The 25,938-nt window shown below is 42.7% G+C and overlaps 1 protein-coding gene across 3 annotated transcripts in view; it reads left to right on the top strand.

Annotated features, from left to right (window-relative positions):
• pla2g4aa (phospholipase A2, group IVAa (cytosolic, calcium-dependent)) overlaps positions 1-25,435 on the top strand; it is a 28,785-nt gene extending 3,350 nt beyond the window's left edge. For all 3 annotated transcript variants that reach the window (XM_071377474.1, XM_071377475.1, XM_071377476.1), the window contains 13 exons: positions 65-102; positions 234-378; positions 637-773; positions 973-1,198; positions 4,574-4,688; positions 6,771-6,908; positions 7,291-7,380; positions 10,174-10,239; positions 10,371-10,616; positions 10,889-11,073; positions 13,520-13,709; positions 19,084-19,241; positions 20,160-25,435. In XM_071377474.1, coding sequence (XP_071233575.1) covers positions 65-102; positions 234-378; positions 637-773; positions 973-1,198; positions 4,574-4,688; positions 6,771-6,908; positions 7,291-7,380; positions 10,174-10,239; positions 10,371-10,616; positions 10,889-11,073; positions 13,520-13,709; positions 19,084-19,241; positions 20,160-20,300 — 1,875 coding nt within the window. In that variant the 3' untranslated portion in view covers positions 20,301-25,435. The remainder of the gene's footprint in view (positions 1-64; positions 103-233; positions 379-636; positions 774-972; positions 1,199-4,573; positions 4,689-6,770; positions 6,909-7,290; positions 7,381-10,173; positions 10,240-10,370; positions 10,617-10,888; positions 11,074-13,519; positions 13,710-19,083; positions 19,242-20,159) is intronic.
• The last annotated feature ends 503 nt before the right edge of the window (positions 25,436-25,938 follow it).

Here is a 25,938-nt window from a genome sequence, read left to right as displayed (position 1 = left end):
ACCCTGTCTAAAAACCCAGTCCTTGTAAATCTCATCAAAAACTTCCTCTATCTTGTTTCCCCAGTTAACCAAGGTGTACTTGGAGATGTCGTTAGAGGTGTGGTATGTATAACTGACAATGGGTGCTTCAATTAATTTTAATTTTTTAGCCGGGAGCGTTGACGTCATTCTCTTTGTGGAGATTTAATCTAAAGCTTACTGACATGTCCGTTTGTCTCCCTCATCTCCTCCAGTTCATCCACAGACCTGCGGTTCAGCATGGCCCTGTGTGACCAGGAGAAGCTGTTCAGACAGGCACGCAGAGACCGGGTGATGCTGGGCATCAAGAAACTACTCAACATGGAGAAAGGACAACGCCTCCCCACCTCATTAAGAGAGGTACAACCATAAACATAGTAGAAACTGAGGCCTTCTATGCATTTTTCGGTGTATCTCAAGTGTCAAGTAGAGAAGGGAGTTTTATTGCTGGTTCAAAAGGGAGATATACAGACAAAATCAGCTAAGATGATTCACAATGAGAGTAGTGATCTCTGACACGTGCCTTGTCATTTTGTGTATGTTTGTGTGCATATTTGTACGCCCGCACATGTGTGTGTGCATGCATGTGTGCCTGTATACGCGTGTGTGTCTATACAGGTCCCTACAATCGCCATCGTGGGGTCAGGGGGAGGGTTCCGAGCCATGGTGTGTTTCTCTGGAGTGATGAAGGCTCTGTATGAGTCTGGAGTTCTGGACTGCGCTACCTACGTGGCTGGACTTTCTGGATCTACCTGGTTAGTAGGAACACTGCTTTCATTCCACTGTACTTATAAGATCATTGGAGAGCAACATACTTCAACTGTTTATAACTACCATTCCTATGCTAGTACGAAAACTGACCAAGTAATAATGTTATTATACACAGAAAGTGATTGTGTCCCCCTCTCTCCTTTCTCTCTCACTCTTTCTCTCTCTCCCCTCTCTCCCCACCAGGTACATGTCTGCGCTGTACTCGCACCCTGAGTTCCCTAAGGGTAAGGGTCCTGGGGAGATCAACCAGGAGCTGATGAGGTGTGTGAGCAGTAACCCACTGAGGCTGTTGCTGCCCCAGAACATCAAGCGCTACATCAAGGCCCTGTGGAGAAAGAAGGCTGCTGGGCAGCCCGTCACCTTCACCGACATCTTCGGCATGCTCATCGGAGAGACGCTCATGCCCGGGGTGAGATATGGGTGCGATATCAGCAAATGTGATATCAACAAAGTAATGATATTAGTGTACCGTCTTCAATACCAGCCATTGTGTTCCTTTGACCGAGGCCCTAACCTGCCTTTATTATCAGTAAATTACATCTGTGTTTCTCCTTACTTCATTTGCACATACTGTATACAGATTTTTCTATTGTGTTACTGACTATACGTTTGTTTATCCCATGTGTAACTCTGTGTTGTTGTTCTTGTCACACTGCTTTGCTTTATCTTGGCCAGGTCACAGTTGTAAATGAGAACTTGTTCTTAACTGGCCTACCTGGTTAAATAAAGGTGAAAAAAACAGTGACTTTGTCACAGAATATTGTATACGAACTTCGGCTGGGCGATATGGCCTAAAAATCATATCTAGATTTTTTTCAAATTCATGGGCGATTCAAAAAATAATAATATATATATACAGTGGGGAGAACAAGTATTTGATACACTGCCGATATTGCAGGTTTTCCTACTTACAAAGCATGTAGAGGTCTGTAATTTTTATCATAGGTACACTTCAACTGTGAGAGACGGAATCTAAAACAAAAATCCAGAAAATCACATTGTATGATTTTTAAGTAATTAATTAGCATTTTATTGCATGACATAAGTATTTGATACATCAGAAAAGCAGAACTTAATATTTAGTACAGAAACCTTTGTTTGCAATTACAGAGATCATACGTTTCCTGTAGTTCTTGACCAGGTTTGCACACACTGCAGCAGGGATTTTGGCCCACTCCTCCATACAGACCTTCTCCAGATCCTTCAGGTTTCGGGGCTGTCGCTGGGCAATACGGACTTTCAGCTCCCTCCAAAGATTTTCTATTGGGTTCAGGTCTGGAGACTGGCTAGGCCACTCCGGGACCTTGAGATGCTTCTCCTTAGTTGCCCTGGCTGTGTGTTGCGGGTCGTTGTCATGCTGGAAGACCCAGCCACGACCCATCTTCAATGCTCTTACTGAGGGAAGGAGGTTGTTGGCCAAGATCTCGCGATACATGGCCCCATCCATCCTCCCCTCAATACGGTGCAGTCGTCCTGTCCCCTTTGCAGAAAAGCATCCCCAAAGAATGATGTTTCCACCTCCATGCTTCACGATTGGGATGGTGTTCTTGGGGCTGTACTCATCCTTCTTCTTCCTCCAAACACGGCGAGTGGAGTTTAGACCAAAAAGCTCTATTTTTGTCTCATCAGACCACATGACCTTCACCCATTCCTCCTCTGGATCATCCAGATGGTCATTGGCAAACTTCAGACGGGCCTGGACATGCGCTGGCTTGAGCAGGGGGACCTTGCGTGCGCTGCAGTATTTTAATCCATGACGGCGTAATGTGTTACTAATGGTTTTCTTTGAGACTGTGGTCCCAGCTCTCTTCAGGTCATTGACCAGGTCCTGCCGTGTAGTTCTGGGCTGATCCCTCACCTTCCTCATGATCATTGATGCCCCACGAGGTGAGATCTTGCATGGAGCCCCAGACCGAGGGTGATTGACCGTCATCTTGAACTTCTTCCATTTTCTAATAATTGTGCCAACAGTTGTTGCCTTCTCACCAAGCTGCTTGCCTATTGTCCTGTAGCCCATCCCAGCCTTGTGCAGGTCTACAATTTTATCCCTGATGTCCTTACACAGCTTTCTGGTCTTGGCCATTGTGGAGAGGTTGGAGTCTGTTTGATTGAGTGTGTGGACAGGTGTCTTTTATACAGGTAATGAGTTCAAACAGGTGCAGTTAATACAGGTAATGAGTGGAGAACAGGAGGGCTTCTTAAAGTAAAACTAACAGGTCTGTGAGAGCCGGAATTCTTACTGGTTGGTAGGTGATCAAATACTTATGTCATGCAATAAAATGCAAATTAATTACTTAAAAATCATACAATGTGATTTTCTGGATTTTTGTTTTAGATTCCGTCTCTCACAGTTGAAGTGTACCTATGATAAAAATTACAGACCTCTACATGCTTTGTAAGTAGGAAAACCTGCAAAATCGGCAGTGTATCAAATACTTGTTCTCCCCACTGTATATATGCACACAGTACCAGTCAAAAGTTTGGACACACCTACTCATTCCACGTTTTTCTTTATTTGTACTATTTTCTATTTTCTACATTGTAGAATAATAGTGAAGACATCAAAACTACTAAATAACACATATGGAATCATGTAGTAACCAAAAAAGTGTTAAACAAATAAAAATACATTTTAAAGTAGCCACCCTTTCCCTTGATGACAGCTTTGCACACTCTTGGCATATAACATACATTTTGATTTGTTTAACCGTTTTTTGGTTACTACATGATTCCATATGTGTTATTTCATAGTTGATGTCTTCACTATTATTCTACAATGTAGAAAATATAAAAATAAAGAAATCCTTGAATGTGTAGTAGGTGTGTCAACTTTTGACTGGTACTGTATATATTTTTTTGTTTAAATGTTTTCTCTATATAAGCTTTGGAAATATGCCCTTTTTGTTACAATTTTACCCAGAACCATTCACAAATAATGACCAACTTCTTGTAGCAGGCATTATAGAAAATGAACACAGGTTTCATAAATACTCTCTGAAGCATAAGCCCATGTGCTAGTGAGTAGCCAGCTAATCTTCATATTTCAAGTCTAGCCAACTTGGATCTATTTGGTGCTAACAAGGTAGAACAGTTCAACTGTTATGAACACACCATCTTGTCCGTCTCCAACTTTGAACAACAGCCTGTTCACTTTGTTTAGATGTTGAAGTCAAGTGGCCTACCTGGATAAGATGCTTATTTCTCAGAATGAGAACGAGTTGCCAATTTCTTATATAAATGATTATTTTTATGCTCATTGCACATTTATAAAACACAGACTAGACAACTAGGACACAACACTATGTGGCTGCGCTCGACAGAAACTGAGCATTTTCCATAATCATGTTCATTGATACTCCTGTTTTAATAGGGTCTGCTCCGTTCTAAATTTTGGGAGTTGAGACAAGGGTATCATTAGAAGGGGAATCGACAGATTCTGTTGGACTAAACTTCAAAAGCAAATAGTGAGTTTGAAAGTGCTTGTTATCAGAGAGGAAAAAGTGATCTTTCATCTTTGTTGCTGTGAGTGGCACGGAGAGGGGCTTGGAATGAATCATATAAATTGTAATTAATCATATAAATTCTATAGATCGTCCAGCCCTACTACAAACCTCTGTTATGACTCTATTAGGACAGGGAACTCATGGTGACAGAGTCAGTGAGGTGCTTACATTTGATATAGGAATGTAGGAATCCATACACAACTTTATCCATACAGGCATACACAACTATATCCACTTCACTTTTTGGGGAGTGTAAGAACAACCTCTCTCTCTCTCTCCAGAGGATGGACTTCAAGCTGAGCCACATGCAGAAGACTGTGAGCGAGGGTCAGAGCCCAATGCCTCTCTTCACCTGTCTGCACGTCAAGCCAGACGTCTCAGAACTCATGTTCGCTGGTAAGACTGAAAGGAAGACTCTCAATTTTTTTGATCCACGCGTTACTAATGGGTTATTTTCCAACGCATCCATCATACTACCAGTTTAGAACAGACGGAAGGAAGTTCAAGCAAGGCATCTTTTTCAAGTACACTTCTTAAAGTGTTGTAACGCCTAGATAAGTCACCTCCCACGCTTTCGGTTGAGCAGATCCAGCTACAGGACTCATGTCTGCCTGAAATGAAGGGAAAGATAGGCAGACAACTTTGAAGCAGTATGCATCTTTGGAGCGGTACACTGCATGGCCTTCCCATTGTGGAGCCATGTGTCAATGTGAACAGATACTATGTTTATGGCTGCATTTGTTTAATTTTATTTACTTTCCTGGATAATATGTAAATGACCCAGTGATACAGAACTGACTTTGGTGTTGGTTGGTTCCATCTGTCAATGTGTTGTCACAGCTCCTTATCTGATGGGTTACCATTTACTTCAGTGTTTCCCAATCCTGGTCCTCCAGTACCCCCAACAGTAACCCTGGTCCTCCAGTACCCCCAACAGTAACCCTGGTCCTCCAGTACCCCCAACAGTAACCCTGGTCCTCCAGTACCCCCAACAGTAACCCTGGTCCTCCAGTACCCACAACAGTAACCCTGGTCCTCCAGTACCCCCAACAGTAACCCTGGGCAACTAATCATCAACCCCTCAATGAGCTGAACGAGGTGTGTTTTTCAAGGGCTACAACACAAATGTGTACTGTTGGGGGAACTGGAGGACCAGGGTTGGGAAACACTGACCCAGGGATGTAGCTAGTTAACTCTAACAGAAACTGTGGACCATGCACTGTTGTGTATCGTTAGTCACCCAATATTGGAATCATGGAATCAAGCAAATTAGCTGTGACTTTGGAATCTTTGAATGAATGAAAGTACAAACAAATTAACGAATGAATGAACCAAGTTCATTTCTGAATGACTGCAGGCATGCATGTAATTATTGTCATCTTTGCGTTTGAGTCTGAGCCATTTGAATACAGGTTATGGTAGTGTTTACCCAGGGCTAGTGTCACGTCCTAACGTGTGTGTTTGTGTGCTGTGTGTGTGTGTGTGTGTACGCGCCTGTGGGTGTGTGCACTGTGTGCGTGTTTGTGTGCGGGTGTGGAACATGCTGAATTATTGCGCAAACATTCCCATCGGTGTCAGTTTCACTAGTACAGATACTCACGCTGATCCATCTCTGTCTGACTCTGTCATCAAGGGAAACTGAAATAGACACAGCAGTGAGTGACATTAGTTCTAAAAAGGGAGAGGACACACCTTAAAGATTCAATGGTTCACAGACACTTAGGTATAGGATGTAGACATGAAAATGGTAATACCCTGAAGTATGACGACTGGGAGTTGCGACCAAAATATCACATCACAATATTTTATTAGCAATTTTGACAGTATGCCGGTATTTTATGTTTCTAAATAAAAGGTTCTAAATGATTAGTGCATGACCCTAGAATGGCAACAAATCAATTCTATTTGATTTTAATAGGCTTTTTCCATGCTGACTGTTTTGTTCTCAACTAAATGAGGACAAAACGGACAGTGAAAGTAGTCCAATTTATTTAGTACTGTATAAAAATAAATTTGTATAGACTGTATTGTAAAAAAATTATATCGGTATGTGGGTCCATACAGGAATACCGATATTCACAATATATCGCCCAGCCTTACTGAGAGTCAATTCATCAAAGTTCTTGTAAGGTTAACCATCAATGGGAAAGCTTCAGTGTTTGGGTATTAATTATGATATTATAGTAAATTGCTTTGCTTTGCATTGCAAGCAAGGGCCCTAATGTGATATGGTTATAATAACCTTGTATTGGGTTAACTCAGCTAGTTTCCACCATTGGAAGGCTTCCGTGAGCTTGATACACAGTAGCAGCCATTTGAGCTAAAACACTGTCCCAACAGTAATTGGAGTGAAGCTGATTATACAGCTGTCAGTCTGGTTTCACAAGGCTAATTCTACAGTACAAAACCACTTATCGTCTGTATCATTATTACTAATAGATGTGTCATATTTCTCCTATTGTGTGTTTTGATGAGCAGACTGGGTGGAGTTTACCCCGTACGAGATTGGCATGGCCAAGTATGGTACCTTCATGTCCCCGGGCCTGTTTGGCAGTAAGTTCTTCATGGGCAGCGTGGTGAGACAGTACGAGGAGAACCCCCTGCATTTCCTCATGGGTAAGACTGGCTGCACATTCAGTACAGATGTAGGATCTTAATTTGAGCCAGGAAAATAATCATGCAGCAACAGGAAATGTGATTTATTATGCAGATTATAATTAATGGACATTTTTGTAGGGTTTGATGTCATGTTGGAAATTTCAAAGTGGAAATTATAAACATCAGAAGCCTTTTTAAACCTCAAATACACTACGTTTTAAAATTTCCTGCATTGCAGGAAAGTTCTCCTGCAACAAGGTGATCAAATTAAGACACTATACACAGTACGATATGCACCTGAGCTTTCATACAGGCATACATACATGAGCACAAACTCACAAACATAGACTAGATACGCATTTGACTACATACACAAAGTTGAATGCTGTGTCTCTTCTAGGGGTGTGGGGCAGTGCTTTCTCCATCCTCTTCAACCGGGTCATGGGGGTCAAAGGGACCACTGGAGGTACCACCATGGAAGAGGAGCTTGGTAAGATTCTGACCAACCATCGTACAAAACCTACCTTTGTCTCTCTGTCTCTTTAAATGCATGCTCTGTGCGTGCATACGTGCGCGTCATGGTTTCTGTTAGGAAAATGTGGCGCAGGACATTTGACCGGCAGTATTTTAATTGACCATACATTTGACAAATGTACTATATGCATTGTGTGCGTAACCTGACTAGGGTGTCTACCCACGGTGCTCAGAATGACAAATCACATTTAGATTATGGTAATTCATCTTAACAGAACATGCAAATCGAGGATACAACAGTGTGGGTCCTTACTGAATTCTGATGTGCACATTGAAGATGTTAGAATAACTGCCACATATACTTTTCCTCAACCAACAAGATGAGTAACAAGCAGCAAAATCACTAGCCTATGTCAATCTACTATCTCCCATAGTAGTAAAGTTTACATATTCTATTGGTCAGCTTGTTATAATGTGCGAAAAAGAAATGTCCTATTCCAAACACTCTGGGTCAGTTTTTGGATGATAGATCCCAAATTCATACAACCAGTAGACCTCAGGTGTCAAACTCATTCCATGGAGGGCTGAGTGTCTGTGGGTTTTCGCTCCTCTCTTGTACTTAACTGATTAATTAGAGGTCACTAATTACTATGGAACTCCCCTCACCTGGTTGTCTAGGTCTTAATTGAAAGGAAAAACCAAAAACCTGCAGACACTAGGCCCTCCATGGATTAAGTTTGACAGGCTTGAAGTAGGCCTAGGCTACAAAAAACTATTTTTAAAAGCAATGAGGCTGATGCAACCGATCAGAACATTTAGCTTAAATTGTTACTAAACTATTATTTCTTCACATTTGTAAGCGCAGTAATGCACAAAAGGCAGTAGTCTACGTGCGAATGTTCGTTCCATAATGCAGTTAGCGGGAAAACACTGTTGTCAAAAACTCACCGCACATGCGAGTGGTTTCATGTGACCAAGATTAAAATATCCATTCGAAATTAGAAAGAGGGGAGATCTAAAGATACAAGAACTAGCATGGGTTGCTAATATGACTAGGTTTGAAAATCAACAAGATAATAATTTTTTTATTTGACAAAAATCTGTTGAAATAACGCAGGATGTATTATATTTTAGAATTGCATTGGGGCATACTTATTTCACTGTACAGCCTTACGTATGGATTGTGGATCAATGACATGGGGTATCAGTCTGTTCAGTGACACCCAGAGAACATTAGCGTTGTAGCTCTCATTGCGGGACTCTGAAACAACTGTGAATTGAGACACATTTATTGTCAACCTATGTGTATTGAACATTGTTCCTGAGGAAAAACAATAGTGTGTGGATGTTTTGGAGTCTGATAACTCTGAGGAGGATGTTGGGAAAGAATTGCTTGGGTATTGAGTAGACTGATACTCCATTTCATTGATCCCCAGTCCTTAGGTAAAGCTGTACAGTTCAATATGAATGTCAATACACGCAATATGCTGACTGGGGAGGTGATTTCACACAGTTACAGTCCCGTGATAAGGTCTACAACGCTAATATTTGCGCAAACTCTTCACAGTTGTGTTCTGTGGGTGTCACCAAGTAGACTGATACCCCATTTCATTGCTTCACATTCCAACCTTGTTTAACATTATCTAGTCTAAATATGTCATGATTCCACAAATTGTAACCTTCTGCATCACTTTCAAAGAGGTACTTTTATATTGAAGGCAAACTGCAAATTACACTATTGTGTCTAATCCTTATTGTGGCTAGCTTCACAACACATAACCCGGTCCGGTCGAGCCTCACTAGCCAGGTGAAGCTAGCTGGTTGCTTATAATGTTGGGCTTTGGGCAACAGGGTTAAGTAGCTGGCTAGCTATTTATTTTCATGAACTGAAGTTCAATTTCAATAGGCGAACAACACGTGGCTACCTAGCTAATACTTACTCACAAGGATTCCGAAATCATTGCTAAGACTAATGAAAATGAATACCGTTTTTACTGGTCATTGTTTTCAGGCTGTTTGTTTGGTGCTAGCTAGGTACCCCAGAAGTTGCGGTCAAACAAATAATGTTTTATTACCATCGCGGTATTGTAAACACATCATTTGTGGCCGGTGTTTGCTTGTTTGCAGGCTTTTTGTATGGCTTTGACAGTGCTACTAATAGTAGTGGTGTCGCTTGGCTTACACATGCAAATTCAGAACACACAACATTCTATAATAGAACTGTGTTATTTGACGTGTCAAATTAAAAGCTTAATTAACGCGTCAAATAGTATTATTTGACATTTATCTTTTTTGACACACAAAGATCCAAACGGAGTTTCATAGTATGTTGTGAAGCTAATAGCAGTGGCGCTATTACCGTGTAACTCCGGTAGGGCAACATGTGTACCGGTGCTCGAAAAGTCGACAAAAGCCAACATCACCCATGACAGAGAACGGTTGATTGTCAAGGGCATTGAATTCCATTATCTTGGCGTTAATAGATTTCGCCTTTGCGTTGTCTCGCTGAAATTTTCTTAGCAACTCTAATGGCACTTTAATGTCTTGCGAAAACTAACTGTTGGTAAGCACATTCACTGAGAACTCCATGGTAGTTCACAGTCACACCAACGTACAGAGTACTCTGTACAGTACTCTGTACGTTGTTGTGAAACTCCACAGGGAATGTGGAAGTCCTGTCAGCAAGCTCATACTGTGGATAGTGAGTCAGTTGAAGTTTTTTTGTCACATGCTAAAGTACAGTGAAAAGATTAAGTTGGATACTGAGTGAGGGTTTGGTTTTCACATGAATGTTGTCACTGTTTTTCAGAGCAAATAAAGCCTCAGCACATTGTGGGTGAAGAGACGCATGAAAATGAGGACGAGCCAAGAAAAGGTACGGTCTACGAGAGAGAAAGGGTGTGTTGTGTGTCTTAGGGCTGTGGTAGTGACATCCCCATTTCTCCCCTCCTCATCCTCCTTTCATCCTCATCTCCTCATCCCCCTCTCCTCCATCCTCCGCCCCAGCGGGTGGAACAGAAAACCAGGAGGCAGAGGAAGAGCTCCAGCGTAATGCCCAGGCCAGCTGGACCAGCAGGATGTTCACCTCCCTGGTGGGGGAGTCCACCCTCTTCAACACCCGTGAGGGCAGAGCGGGCAAGGTGCACAACTTCATGCTGGGGCTCAACCTCAACTCCTCCATGCCTTTCTCCCCCTTCAACAACAGATCATTCACACACCACAACCTGGAGGAGGAACAGGACGCTGTCACAGGTCTGAGATCAGTTTAACGGGGGGTTTGAGTGGGTGGGTCAGCGGGTTAACAGCCAAAGGTCTGTAACAAGTCTATCACCATGATTGTCTAAGATTGGAAACCTGTTGGACTGTTCAGACCCATTAACCCATCTCTATGTAGATGGGTAAAGGAATACATCAACTATCAGATCAAGGCTTTGAATGACTATTATAGACTATTTGTGAGAATGGGTGATTGATTTGATAGATGATTACATTATTTATTGTCCCCTTACTGCGGTCCTCCTCAGACCCAGATGAGTTTGACCGCATCTACGAGCCGCTGGACGTGAAGAGTAAGAAGATCCACATAGTGGACAGTGGTCTGACCTATAACCTCCCGTACCCACTCATCCTGCGGCCGCAGCGTGGCGTCGACCTCATCATCTCCTTCGACTTTTCAGCCCGTCCCAGTGACTCCAGCCCACCCTTTAAGGTGAGCAACGCACACACATTCAAACACACACACACACACACACACACACACACACACACACACACACACACACACACACACACACACACACACACACACACACACACACACACACACAGACAGGCACAGACATACTGTATATACAAACATACTGCACACACACACACACATTTTAAATACTTTATTTGAATCCACAAATTACATTACAGTTGAGAAGGATTCAAACATTTCATAGGTCATGGATATATGGACACTTATGGATACAGAAAGCAGCTTCTTCTCCACCCAGCAAGGCTGCCCATGACAGCTGACACGGAGCAGTACCTCACTATCTGCTTTGCCTTTGTCCTGTACAGGCCTGCAATCTGAAGGCCACGTACTGTCAGCCTATGTACAGTGCATTCGGAAAGTATTCAGACCCCTGCCCTTTTTCCGCAGCCTTATTCTGAAATTGATTTTAAAAAACAATGTCCTCATCAATCAATCTCAGGTGCTTCCGGTTTCCATTGATCATCCTTGAGATGTTTCTACAACTTGATTGGAGTCCACCTGTGGTAAATTCAATTGAATGGACATGATTTGGAAAAGCACACACCTGTCTATATAAGGTCCCACAGTTGACAGTGCATGTCAGAGCAAATACCAAGCCATGAGGTTGAAGGAATTGTCCATAGAGCTCAGAGACAGGATTGTGTCGAGACACAGATTTGGGGAAGGGTGCCAATAAATGTCTGCAGCATTGAAGGTCCCCAAGAGCGCAGTGGCCTCCATCATTCTTAAAAGGAGGAAGTTTGGAACCACCTAGACTCTTCCTAGAGCTGGCCGCCCGTCCAAACTGAGCAATCCGGGGAGAAGGGCCTTGGTCAGGGAGGTGACCAAGAACCCGATGGTCACTCTGACAGAGTTCCTCTGTGGAGATGGAAGAACCTTCCAGAAGGACAACCATCTCTGCAGCACTCTACCAATCAGGCCTTTATGGTAGAGTGGAAGCCACTCCTCAGTAAAAGGCACATGACAGCCCGCTTGGAGTTTGCACCTAAAGGACTCTCAGACCATGAGAAACAAGATTCTCTGGTCTGATGAAACCAAGATTGAACACTTTGGCCTGAATGCCAAGCATCACTTCTGAAGGAAACCTGGCATCATCCCTACGGTGAAGCATGGTGGTGGCAGCATCATGCTGTGGGGATGTTTTTCAGCGTCAGGAACTGGGAGACTAGTCAGGATCAAGGGAAAGATGAATGGAGCAAAGAGATCCTTGATGAAAACCTGTTTTAGAGCACTCAGGACCTCAGACTGGGGTGAAGGTTCACCTTTCAACAGGAAAACGACCCTAAGCACACAGCCAAGACAACGCAGGAGTGGTTTTGGGACAAGTCTCTGAATGTCCTTGAGTGGCCCAGCCAGAGCCCAGACTTGAACCCGATCTAACATCTCTGGAGAGACCTTAAAATAGCTGTGCAGCGATGCTCCCCATTCAACCTGACAGAGCTTGAGAGGATCTGCAGAGAAGAATGTGAGAAACTCCCCAAATACAGGTGTGCCAAGCTTGTAGCGTCATACCCAAGAAGACTCAAGGCTGTAATCGCTGCTAAAGGTGCTTCAACAATGTACTGAATAAAGGGTCTGAATACTTATGTAAATGTGATATTTCCGTTTTTTTTTTTAAATGTATTGGCCTAAATTCCTAAAAAAACAGTTTTTGCTTTGTCATTATGGGGTATTGTGTGTAGATTGGTGAGGAAAAAAGTTTTTTTTAATCAATTTTACAATAAGGCTGTAACATAACAAAATGTGGAAAAAGTCAAGGGGTCTGAATACTTTCCAAATGCACTGTACGTGGCGAGACTCTCAAATATCCATACTACAAGTTTGCACTGATAACCAAGGCTGTTCAGGCGTGGCACGAGGTGCTGGTATTTCAGCAACGTGTCAGAAAAGACCTGCTCCATGTAGGAGTCAAAAGAACAACGCATTTGCAAAATGAGCACCTCCCTCCGGGGCTCCCCCCACAACAAAATCTCTTATTTGGTTTGCAAGGAAACACATCAACATCAAACCAGCCTCCTCTGACAATAGAATGGTTGTGAATAAGCACTGTTACTGTCTGTCTCACCTCACTAGCTATCAGGTCGACGAGGCCGTCATGTCTAACTATGTATAAGTCCTTGTATGAACGGCAACCATTAACAACATGTGAAACAGACTCTCTTTCAGTTGACTCATGTTATACAACGTGATACAAAATGGATTGGATATACAAGCTCATTTTATCTCTCTGCACAACAATATATTTAGACCAAGATTTACTCTGTTTTACAAAGACATTTGAGAATGTAATACATCTATATGACATAACATTTTTTACGACAGTGTGTGTGTGTGTGTCCGTTTATTGACTGTTTTTTGTCTGTTCTTCAATCTACTGTTCTGTGTGTGTGTCAAGGAGCTCCTGCTAGCTGAGAAATGGGCTCGCATGAACAAGCTTCCCTTCCCAAAGATCGACCCCAAAGTGTTTGACCGTGAGGGCCTCAAGGAGTGTTATGTCTTCAAACCCCGCAAGGAAGACAAGTGCTGCCCCACCGTCATCCATTTTGTACTGGCCAACATCAACTTCAGGGAATTCAAAGCTCCCGGTGAGGACTGGTGAAACTGGGATACTACTGTATGGCTGTAGGATCAGGGAAAACTAGGCTGTATCTGAAATGGCATCCTATTAGTGCACTACTTTTGACCAGAGCCCTATGCGGCCCTTTGCCAAAGGTAGCGCACTATACAGGGAAATGGGGTCCATTTTGGACGCACCCTAGGCCTTGGTTTAAAGCCCATAAACTAGAATGTGTTATAATGTGTTATAGGCTCTAACTTTGTCCCAGAGTTTTTCCTGGTGAGCATAAATGTTTGGGAAAAATTGAAGGTCCTAGTTATGATCTATAGACAGGTTGCCTGAAAACAATGCTGAAGGCTGTGTGTTGTTGTTATTCTAGGCGGTCAGATAGCTAGCAACAATGACAAAAAGCTGCCATTCGGGACACGTAGGCGGCTCGTTTCAGCTAGTTGTCTCTTGTTATTGATACCATGTCTTATTTTGAGGTGTTTAACGCAAAACACAATTTATTTGTCACATGCGCTCAATATAACGAGTGTAGACTTTAACGTGAAATGCTTGCTTACGAGCTATTCCCAACGATGCAGAGTTAAAAAAGTATTATAAATAGAAAAATAGTAACACACGGAATAAAATACACAAGAATGAAGCTATATACAGGTAGTACCAGATCAATGTGCAGTGGCATGAGGTATTTGAGGTAGATACAGTGGGGAGAACAAGTATTTGATACACTGCCGATTTTGCAGGTTTTCCTACTTACAAAGCATGTAGAGGTCTGTATTTTTATCATAGGTACACTTCAACTGTGAGAGACGAAATCTAAAACAAAAATCCAGAAAATCACATTGTATGATTTTTAAGTAATTAATTTGCATTTTATTGCATGACATAAGTATTTGATACATCAGAAAAGCAGAACTTAATATTTGGTACAGAAACCTTTACAGAGATCATACGTTTCCTGTAGTTCTTGACCAGGTTTGCACACACTGCAGCAGGGATTTTGGCCCACTCCTCCATACAGACCTTCTCCAGATCCTTCAGGTTTCGGGGCTGTCGCTGGGCAATACGGACGTTCAGCTCCCTCCAAAGATTTTCTATTGGGTTCAGGTCTGGAGACTGGCTAGGCCACTCCAGGACCTTGAGATGCTTCTTACGGAGCCACTCCTTAGTTGCCCTGGCTGTGTGTTTCGGGTCGTTGTCATGCTAGAAGACCCAGCCATGACCCATCTTCAATGCTCTTACTGAGGGAAGGAGGTTGTTGGCCAAGATCTCGCGATACATGGACCCATCCATCCTCCCCTCAATACGGTGCAGTCGTCCTGTCCCCTTTGCAGAAAAGCATCCCCAAAGAATGATGTTTCCACCTCCATGCTTCACGGTTGGGATGGTGTTCTTGGGGTTGTACTCATCCTTCTTCTTCCTCCAAACACGGCGAGTGGAGTTTAGACCAAAAAGCTCTATTTTTGTCTCATCAGACCACATGACCTTCTCCCATTCCTCCTCTGGATCATCCAGATGGTCATTGGCAAACTTCAGACGGGCCTGGACATGTGCTGGCTTGAGCAGGGGGACCTTGCGTGCGCTGCAGGATTTTAATCCATGACGGCGTAGTGTGTTACTAATGGTTTTCTTTGAGACTGTGGTCCCAGCTCTCTTCAGGTCATTGACCAGGTCCTGCCGTGTAGTTCTGGGCTGATCCCTCACCTTCCTCATGATCATTGATGCCCCACGAGGTGAGATCTTGCATGGAGCCCCAGACTGAGGGTGATTGACCGTCATCTTGAACTTCTTCCATTTTCTAATAATTGCGCCAACAGTTGTTGCCTTCTCACCAAGCTGCTTGCCTATTGTCCTGTAGCCCATCCCAGCCTTGTGCAGGTCTACAATTTTATCCCTGATGTCCTTACACAGCTCTCTGGTCTTGGCCATTGTGGAGAGGTTGGAGTCTGTTTGATTGAGTATGTGGACAGGTGTCTTTTATACAGGTAACGAGTTCAAACATGTGCAGTTAATACAGGTAATGAGTGGAGAACAGGAGGGCTTCTTAAAGAAAAACTAACAGGTCTGTGAGAGCCGGAATTCTTACTGGTTGGTAGGTGATCAAATACTTATGTCATGCAATAAAATGCAAATGAATTACTTGAAAATCATACAATGTGATTTTCTGGATTTTTGTTTTAGATTCCGTCTCTCACAATTTGATTTGATTTGATTTGAAGTGTACCTATGATAAAAAATTACAGACCTCTACATGCTTTGTAAGTAGGAAAACCTGCAAAATCGGCAGTGTATCAAACACTTGTTCTCCCCACTGTATGTACATAAAGGCAGGTTAAAGTGACTAGACATCAGGATAAATAATAATAAGAGTAAAATAAAGAACAGAGTAGCAGCATCATATATTGTGTATGTTCTTTGTTTCTGGCCATTTTGAGCCTGTAATCGAACACACAAATGCTGATGCTCCAGATACTCAACTAGTCTAAAGAAGGCCAGATGTATTGCTTTAATCAGGACAACAGTTTTCAGCTGTGCTAACATAATTGCAACAGGGTTTTCTAATGATCAATTAGCCTTTTAATATGATAAACTTGGATTAGCTAACACAACCTGCCATTGGAACACCAGAGTGATGGTTGCTGATAATGGGTCTCTGTACGCCATGCAGATATTCCATAAGAATCAGCCGTTTCCAGCTACAATAGTCATTTACAACATTAACAATGTCTACACTGTATTTCTGATCATTTTGATGTTATTTTAATGGACAAAACATGTGCTTTTCTTTCAAAAACAAGGACATTTCTAAGTGACCCCAAACTTTTGAACGGTAGTATATATATATAAATAGTTGAAGTTGGAAGTTTACATAGACCTTAGCCAAATACATTTAAACTCAGTTTTGAGTGATGCATAGATAATAAACAGACAGTAGCAGCAGCGTAAAAGATGGGTCTGGGTAGCCCTTTGATTAGCTGTTCGGGATTCTTATGGCTTGGGGGTAGAAGCTGTTAAGAAGTGTTTTGGACCTAGACTTGGCGCTCCAGTACCACTTGCCGTGCGGTAGCAGAGAGAGCAGTCTATGACTAGGGTGGCTGGAGTCTTTGACAATTTTTAAGGCCTTCCTCTGACACCGCCTGGTATAGAGGTCCTGGATGGCAAGAAGCATGGCCCCAGCGATGTAGTGGGCCGTATGCAATACCCTCTGTAGTGCCTTGCGGTCGGAGGCTGAGCAGTTGCCATACCAGGCAGTGTTGCAACCAGTCAGGATGCTCTCGATGGTGCAGCTGTAGAACTTTTTGAGGATCTGAGGACCAATGCCAAATATTTTCAGTCTCCTGAGGGGGAATAGGCTTTGCTGTGCCCTCTTCACGACTGTCTTAGTGTGTTTGGACCATGATAGTTTGTTGGTGATGTGGACACCAAGGAACTTGAAGCTCTCAAGCTGCTCCACTACAGCCCCGTCGATGAGAATGGGGGCATGCTCGGTCCTCCTTTTCCTGTAGTCCACAATCATCTCCTTTGTCTTGATCACGTTGAGGGAGAGGTTGTTGTCCTGGCAACACATGGCCAGGACTCTGACCTCCTCCCTATAGGCTGCCTCATCGTTGTCGGTGATCAGGCCTACCACTGTTGTGTCATCGGCAAACTTAATGATAGTGTTGGAGTTGTGCCTGGCTGTGCAGTCATGAGTGAACAAGGAGTACAGGAGGGGGCTGAGCAAGCACCCCTAAGGGGCCCCTGTGTTGAGGATCAGCGTGGTAGATATGTTGTTACCTACCCTTACCACCTGGGGGCGGCCTGTCAGGAAGTCCAGGATCCAGTTGCAGAGGGAGGTGTTTAGTCCCAGGGTCCTTAGCTTAGTGATGAGCTTTGAGGGCACTACGGTATTGAATGCTGAGCTGTAGTCAATGAATAGCATTCTCACGTAGGTGTTCCTTTTTGTCCAGGTGAGAAAGGGCAGTGTGCAATAGAGATCGCATCATCTGTTGGGGCGGTATGCAAATTGGAGTGGGTTGAGGGTTTCTCGGATAATGGTGTTGATGTGAGCCATGACCAGCCTTTCAAAGCACTTCATGGCTACCGACGTGAGTGCTACGGATCGGTAGTCATTTGGTTAACTATTTATTTATTAACTATTTAGCAGTCTTATGGCTATCATGTCACGACTATACTAATATAGCAAAAATCTGTTAGCTAGCTAACCAACAACTGTAACAGTGTATTTGAGAGACAGCAAGTGCTCATTGTGCAAATGTATTTGTTTTATAATACAATTTTGGAGAAGAAATATAGCTTACATGTTGCCATCAATCCTTTGATATTGAGCCAAACACGTCTGTTTTGCCTGAAGGGTTGCGACACACATCGGTTTTGTTACTTAACGACCCATCTGTCTATTGCTACATTAATGACTGCAATGGCTTCATCATCTTCCTCTATTCCATGAATGGGATTTATGTCAGAATTGGTGGATGTTGTCATGGTAGCTAGGTGAAATCCCACCTGTGACTTCATTTGGATCTTTCCCTATCACTAGGGAAATGAGAAGAGGAAACAACTACTGTTTATTGGGACATAGGCCTACAGTATACGTGGAAAGGACAGGAGGGCTATACGGCACAAGGGGTTGTGGTATATGGCCAGTATACCACGGCAAAGGGCTTGTTCGCACTGCGGAGTCCCTGGATACAGTCCTTAGCCAAGGTATATTGGCCATATACCACGAACCCTCAAGGTGCCTTATACCTTTCATAAACTGGTTACCAAATTAAACTGTTGTCTCAAAGAAATGTTTAGTTTGCTGTTTAAATTTAAACTTTCTCACATCACATATTTACACTTCCACAGTAACTGCTCATCAGATAAAACGGCTTCTCGAACATAAACTTCACTGTCTTGTTATCAACTTAAAACTGAAGTATTACTGTAAAGACTTATCTCATGACTTAAAAAGGGTATTTTAGGTATTGACTGGTTGTTCATTCCATCTCTATGGGATATGGCTTACTACGTATCTGATTTTTTTAAATTCCACCTATTGCAGAATTCCAACCTATTGTAGAACAGTGTTGTTTAAACATGTAGGATGCCCACTCTCCTTCTCCCCCCACTGTGTCTCTTAACTTACTTTCAGCAGAATACTATCTTTGAGATTTTATCCTCTACCAATTCCACTCTATCTTTCCGTTTCAGTATCTGCCATTGTTTCGTCATCTCTACACGGACGCTGGAATTTATTTCCTGACATAAGTCACAGAGGTGACTCTCTGTCATTGTTTTTGTTTTTACTGTCTTTCTGATTTGTATTTTAGAAAGGCTTTGTGAGTGAGTTGTAAAGATTATATGTGCATTAAAATAACAACAACCACTCTTCTTTTTGTATTATCCATCAGGAGTCCCTCGAGAGACGGACAAAGAGAAGGAGTTTGGTGACTTTGATGTCTTCGACGACCCCGAGAGTCCGTACTCCACGTTCAACTTCCAGTACTCCAACCAGGCCTTCACCCGCCTCCACGACCTCATGGAGTTCAACACGCTCAACAACATCGAGGTGAGTCTCACACACACACAAACAAGCAAATGCACGTACACACACGTACGTAGCTGTACACACACATGCATGCAGGTGTGCACACGCACACACGTAGTGATGGGCATTTTTTTTTTAATGACTGTTCGAGTACTCACATTATTTTATTTAGAGTACTCGAGTACTCAAATAATAAAAATTTAAATAGAAAATTGAACATAAGGCCCGCACTGTAAAATAAGATTTGCCTATTTATCTATAGGCCTAACTTGTATGATGCTTGGCTTGGTTTCTTTTGTGTTGTGCCCTGCAAATGCACATGTACAAATGGAACACTCGAATTAAAGCAAATTAACGTAGTCCTCAATTAAAAAACTATTCTGGAACAAAATGTCACTTTCCCGTTTCCCCATCAAATCTCTGTGTATCTCACCACAGCCTGGTGTTGTTGACAGTGTGTAACTGCTGCTGTGATGGAGAGACAGAATGTGATATACATGTGTTTATTATTAGCCTGTAGTATGTGATGTATGATCTGTATTTTCAGTACTGTATTTTCTCTGTTCTGTTTCCTCTATCATCTTATGTTGGTCTCTCCCCCTCACTCCCATCTCTTTCCCTCCCTCCCTCTCTCTCTCTTTCTCTCTCTCTCTCTTTCTCTCCCTTTCTCTCTCTTTCTCTCCCTTTCTCTCTATTTCTCTCTCCCTTTCTCTCTCTCTCTCTTTCTTTCTCTCTCTCCCTCTCTTTCTCTCTCTCCCTCTCTCCCTCTCTCTCTTTCTTTCTCTCTCTCCCTCTCTCTTTCCCTCCCTCTCACCCTCTCTCTTTCTCTCCCTTTCTCTCTTTATTTCTCTCTCTCCCTCTCTTTCTCTCTTTCTCTCTCTCTATCTCTCTCTCTTTCTCTCCCTCTCTCTCCCTCTCTTTCTTCTCTGTCTGCTGTAGGTGATCAAGGATGCGATAATGGACAGCATCAGCCAGAGACGGGAGAACCCCTCACGCTGCTCCGTCTCCATCTCACTCAATGAGATTGAAAACAAGAAGTTCTTGAAACGGAACGTCAGCTCAGCTAAGCTCCCCATATAACTCCACCAGAGACACCTTTCCATGACAAGACCTGGAGGTTAAGTTTTTTGATAGAACAAAACGTTACAGCTCTAAGAACAGATAAGAATGGTAACCAACCTATCCTTGTAGCTGCAAGGCTTATCTCTGTTTGAATGGGATATAAGCCTCACTTCAAGCTAGCCTCGTCTCAGACCTGTTTGTGATTTCTTGCCAACTCACGACAATGGCCATGAGAGTTTGAAAGACAGTACAAACTGATCTGAGACCAGGGTGACTTAAAGCAACTATGCAGCCTCTTCTTTTGAGCTCTGTTTGACTATTGTTTGGGAGAGGATGCAGCACACCTTGTTCTGTATATTCCTGGCCTAGCATCTGGGGTGGTGTGGTTAATCTTTAAACGGGTCGCTCACTCTCTCACACACACAAGGACACACACACTCCATCCCTTCATGCAGCAGGCAGAGGAGAGAGGAGAGATCACGCCTGGGAATACATGTTTGTGTGAAGGCCTGCCTAGTGATGCAATGTATCTCTGGCAGGGGTCAGTCGAGGCGTGGCGTTGTCAAGGGATGAACATTTACTTCTAAAACGGATTTTACTGACTCACGTATTTGCTGCAGATCCAAACTTGAAATATCTGTAGTTGAATTAGAATGACTCCTTAACAATGATATTTTCTTTATGCCATTCTAACTATCTTTACCGGTCTCTTGTTCCCTTTTCATCTATGAATTAGTATTTTGTTCCATACATACCAGGGAAGGGTGTTTGGTCTTTTGCTTTATCGTGGAAACATTGCTGAGATTTAGGGCAACCTTGTCTCTGTTGCAGCAGATGGGGAAAAATAGCGTGTTTTCTTTGTCACACTGTGCCTGTACTCTCCCGTCTAGGATTTTGAACCCCGGTCTCCCGGCCCCCGTGTGACAGGAGGGGATACTGACCACTATACTAAGGAGGAGCTCAGGCTTGCCAGTCCACAGCTCCGCCTCTGTAAGGCAATCTGTGCAATCTCCTTCTGTAAGGCAATCTGTGAAATTCTATTGGCACCCGCATTCTGCCTAGGCAAGCGTGCTATTCACAGCATTTACACAATGGAGACCTGGCTCTCAGTTCCTCCTTCCTCTTCTCCCTCCTCCAGACTGTAGAAGTGAAGTGGGGGAAGGGATGATGGAATGTCTCCTCCCTTCCTTTCCCCCTGTTTTACCCAGTGGGAGAGAAGCAGGGGATGTCTGGGGAGGAGTGTTAGCTCACTCCTCCAGGGGAAGGCCTGGCTGAATGGCGTGATGTGAGGGTGAAAAGGCATGTGGGGAGTTGAACAAACCTAGAATTTCTCTGAAGCTGGCAAGTTGAAATGGGCACGCAACACACAGGAAGCTCATTACACACACATTCCATGTTGGGATGGCCCTATGTTATAGACGGTGTCTCACAAAGGAACCTCTTCCTTTGGGTTGCTTTTTGTTACATTACAACCTGTAATTTAAATAGATTTTTATTTGGATTTCATGTAATGGACATACACAAAATAGTCCAAATTGGTGAAGTGAAATGAAAAAATGACAAAAAATCTGAAAAGTGACGCATTCATATGTATTCACTCCCTTTGCTATGAAGCCCATAAATATGGTTTAGTGCAACCAATTACCTTCAGAAGCCACATAATTAGTTAGATTGCACACAGGTGGACTTTATTTAAGTTTCACATGATCTGTCACATGATCTCAGTATATATACACATCTGTTCTGAAAGGCCCCAGAGTCTGCAACACCGCTAAGCAAGGGGCACCACCAAGCAAGCGGCGCCATGATGACCAAGGAGCTCTCCAAACAGGTCAGGGACAAAGTTGTGGAGAAGTACAGATCAGGGTTGGGTTATAAAAAAAGATCAAAAACTTTGAACATCCCACGTAGCACCATTAAATCCATTATTTAAAAAATGGAAAGAATATGGCACCACAACAAACCTGCCAAGAGAGGGCCGCCCAGCAAAACTCACGGACCAGGCAAGGAGGGCATTAATTAGAGAGGCAACAAAGAGACCAAAGATAACCCTGAAGGAGCTGCAAAGCTCCACAGCGGAGATTGGAGTATCTGTCCATAGGACCACTTTAAGCCGTCCACTCCACAGAGCTGGGATTTACGGAAGAGTGGCCAGAAAAAAAGCCATTGCTTAAAGAAGAAAATAAGCAAACACATTTGGTGTTTGCCAAAATGCATGTGGGCGCAAACCCAACACCTCTCATCACCCGAGAACACCATCCCCACAGTGAAGCATGGTGGTGGCAGCATCATGCTGTGGGGGATGTTTTTCATCGGCAGGGACTGGGAAACTGGTCAGAATTGAAGGAATGATGGATGGCGCTAAATACAGGGAAATTCTTGAGAGAAACCTGTTTCAGTCTTCCAGAGATTTGAGACTGGGACGGAGTTTCACCTTCCAGCAGGACAATGACCCTAAGCATACTGCTAAAGCAACACTCGAGTGGTTTAAGGGGAAACATTTAAATGTCTTGGAATGGCCTAGTCAAAGCCCAGACCTCAATCCAATTGAGAATCTGTGGTATGTCTTAGATTGCTGTACACCAGCAGAACCCATCCAACTTGAAGGAGCTGGAGGAGTTTTGCCTTGAAGAATGGGCAAAAATCCCAGTGGCTAGATGTGCCAAGCTTATAGAGACATACCCCAAGAGACTTGCAGCTGTAATTGTCGCAAAAAGTTGCTCTACAAAGTATTGACTTTGGGTGGGTGAATAGTTATGCACGCTCAAGTTTTCTGTTTTTTTGTCTTACTTCTTGTTTGTTTCACAATAAAAAAATATGTTGCATCTTCAAAGTGGTAGGCATGTTGTGTAAATCAAATGATACAACCCCCCCAAAAATCAATTTTAATTCCAGGTTGGCAACAAAATAGGAAAATGCCAAGGGGAGTGAATACTTTCGCAAGCCACTGTAGCTACTCTGCCACTAGCCCTATCATGCAACTAAGTGAACCCATACCTGTAGAAGGGTTAACCCCTTATTTACAGTGCATTCAGAAAGTATTCAGACCCCTTGACATTTTCCGAATGTTGTTACGTTACAGCCTTATTCTAAAATGTTGTTTTTTTATCATCCTCATCAATCTACACACAATACCACATAATGACAAAGTGAAAACAGGTTTTTACATTTTTTTGCATATTTAATAAAAATAAAAACAGATACCTTATTTGCTATGATACTCTAAATTAAGCTCAGGTGCATCCTGTTTCCATTGCTCATCCTTGACATGTTTCTACAACTTGATTGGAGTCCACTTGTGATAAATTAAATTGATTGGACATGATTTGGAAAGGCACACACCTGTCTATAAGGTCCCACAGTTGACAGTGCATGTCAGAGCAAAAACCAAGTCATGAGATTGAAGGAATTGTTTGTAGAGCTCTGAGACAGGATTGTGTCCAGGCACAGATCTGGGGAAGAGTACCAAGAAAATTTCGCAGCATTGAAGGTCCCCAGGAACACAGTGGCCTCCATCATTCTTAAATGGAATAAGTTTTGAACCACCAAGACTCTTCCTAGATCTGTCCGCCCGGCCAAACTGAGCAATCCGGGGAGAAGGGCCTTGGCCAGGGAGGTGACCAAGAACCCAATGGTCACTCTGACAGAGCTCCAGAGTTCCTCTGTGGAGATAGGAGAACTTTCCAGAAGGACAACCATCTCTGCAGCACTCCACCAATCAGGCCTTTATGGTAGAGTGGCCAGACGGAAGCTACTTCTCATTAAAAGGCACATGACAGCCTGCTTGCCAAAAGGCACCTAAAGAGTCTCAGACCACAAGAAACAAGGTTCTCTGGTCTGATGAAACCAAGATTGAAGTATTTTGCCTGAATGCAAAGCGTCACGTCTGGAGGAAACCTGGCACCATCCCTACGGTGAAGCACGTGGTGGCACGGTGGGAGACTAGTCAGGATTGCGGGAAAGATGAACGGAGCAAAGTACAGAGAAATCCTTGATGAAAACGCGCTCCAGAGCGCTCAGGACCTTAGACTGGGGGGAAGGTTTACCTTCCAACAGGACAACGACCCTAAGCACACAGCCAAGACAACGCAGGACTGCCTTCGGGACAAGTCTCTGAATGTCCTTGAGTGGCCCAACCAGAGCCCGAACTTGAACCCGATCTAACATCTCTGGAGAGACCTTGAAAATAGCTGTGCACCGACGCACCCCATCCAACAGACAAAGCTTGAGAGGATCTGCAGAGAACAATGGTAGAGACTCCCCAAATACAGATGTGCCAAGCTTGTAGCGTCATACCCAAGAACACTCGAGGCTGTAATCGCTGCCAAAGGGGCTTCAACAAAGTACTGAGTAAAGAATCTGAATACTTATGTAAATGTGATATTTCAGTTTTATATTTTTTATACATTTGCAAACAGTTTTTGCTTTGTCATTATAGGGTATTGTGTGTAGATTGATGAGGTGGAAAAACGATTTAATCAATTTTAGAATAAGGCTAAACGTAACAAAATTTGGAAAAAGTCAAGGGGTCTTAATACATATATATGTACATGTACTCAATTTCGAGTCTCATAGCAAAGGGTCTGAATACTTATGTAAATAAGATATTTCTGTTTTTAATTTTTTATACATTTTCAAAACATTCTAAACCAATTTTCACTTTGTCATTATGGGGTATTTTGTGTAGATTGAGGGAAAACAAATATTTAATCCATTTTAGAATAAGGCTGTAACGTAACAAAATGTGAAAAAAGGGAAGGGGTCTGAATACTTTCCGAATGCACTGTATAATAGATGATAAATAGTTTACTGGCCTGCTGAGACGTATTCAAGAAGTGGGCCTGGAGTTGCAATGATTTATGAACAGTTTCAATGTGTTTGAAATCTATCTTTGTAAACCTGTAATGTATAGATAATGGTTCATATAAATTAAAGTAATGGGCTCCTATTGTACAGGTAGACCAGGTTGTTTACAAGTATGAATTAATGATAAAGAAATGGGCATCACAAGGACTGGACAATATGTGTGTGAATTTATGTGTTTAGAAAATGGGAGATCTTTTTTTACATTAAAAATGTAACTGCTATTTGCTTTCTACATTAGTGTTTGTGTATTAACTCATTTCATTGGCAATAAATCTTTGACAGAAAAAGTCCACGTAAATTGAATTTTCATTCTTGATGCACTAATATTGTTAAGAAATATAGATGCATTTTTCTGTGAATGTGTATGTTTCTTTAAATATGCATTTGAACATTAAGGTTATGTATTTGTGTGATTGTATACAGTACATGCGATGTATGTAAGTGGAAGGAATCCACACATACAGCTCTTGGTAAAATAGATTTCAAGACAATGATTCAGCTCTATTCCACTTCTCTTCTGTAGTGAACCAGCTGTCTAGACATTGAATTATTACTTACAGTATTCTCCTTTGCTTCCACTAGCACAGACGTCAAAGACTCGCACACTCATCATGTAGAAATTGCATGCCGACTCATTTATTTTTTATGTTTTGAATGGTAAGGCACTTCGGGGGTTTGTGGTATGTGGTCAATATACTTTTACTTGAGTAAAAGTAAAGATACCTTAATATAAAATTACTCAAGTGAAAGTAACCCAGTAAAATACAAATGAGTAAAAGTCTGAAAGTAT

This window comes from Salvelinus alpinus, chromosome 30 (assembly GCF_045679555.1).
Source record: "Salvelinus alpinus chromosome 30, SLU_Salpinus.1, whole genome shotgun sequence".
NCBI lineage: Eukaryota > Metazoa > Chordata > Actinopteri > Salmoniformes > Salmonidae > Salvelinus > Salvelinus alpinus.
This window is presented reverse-complemented; position numbering and strand designations above follow the sequence as displayed.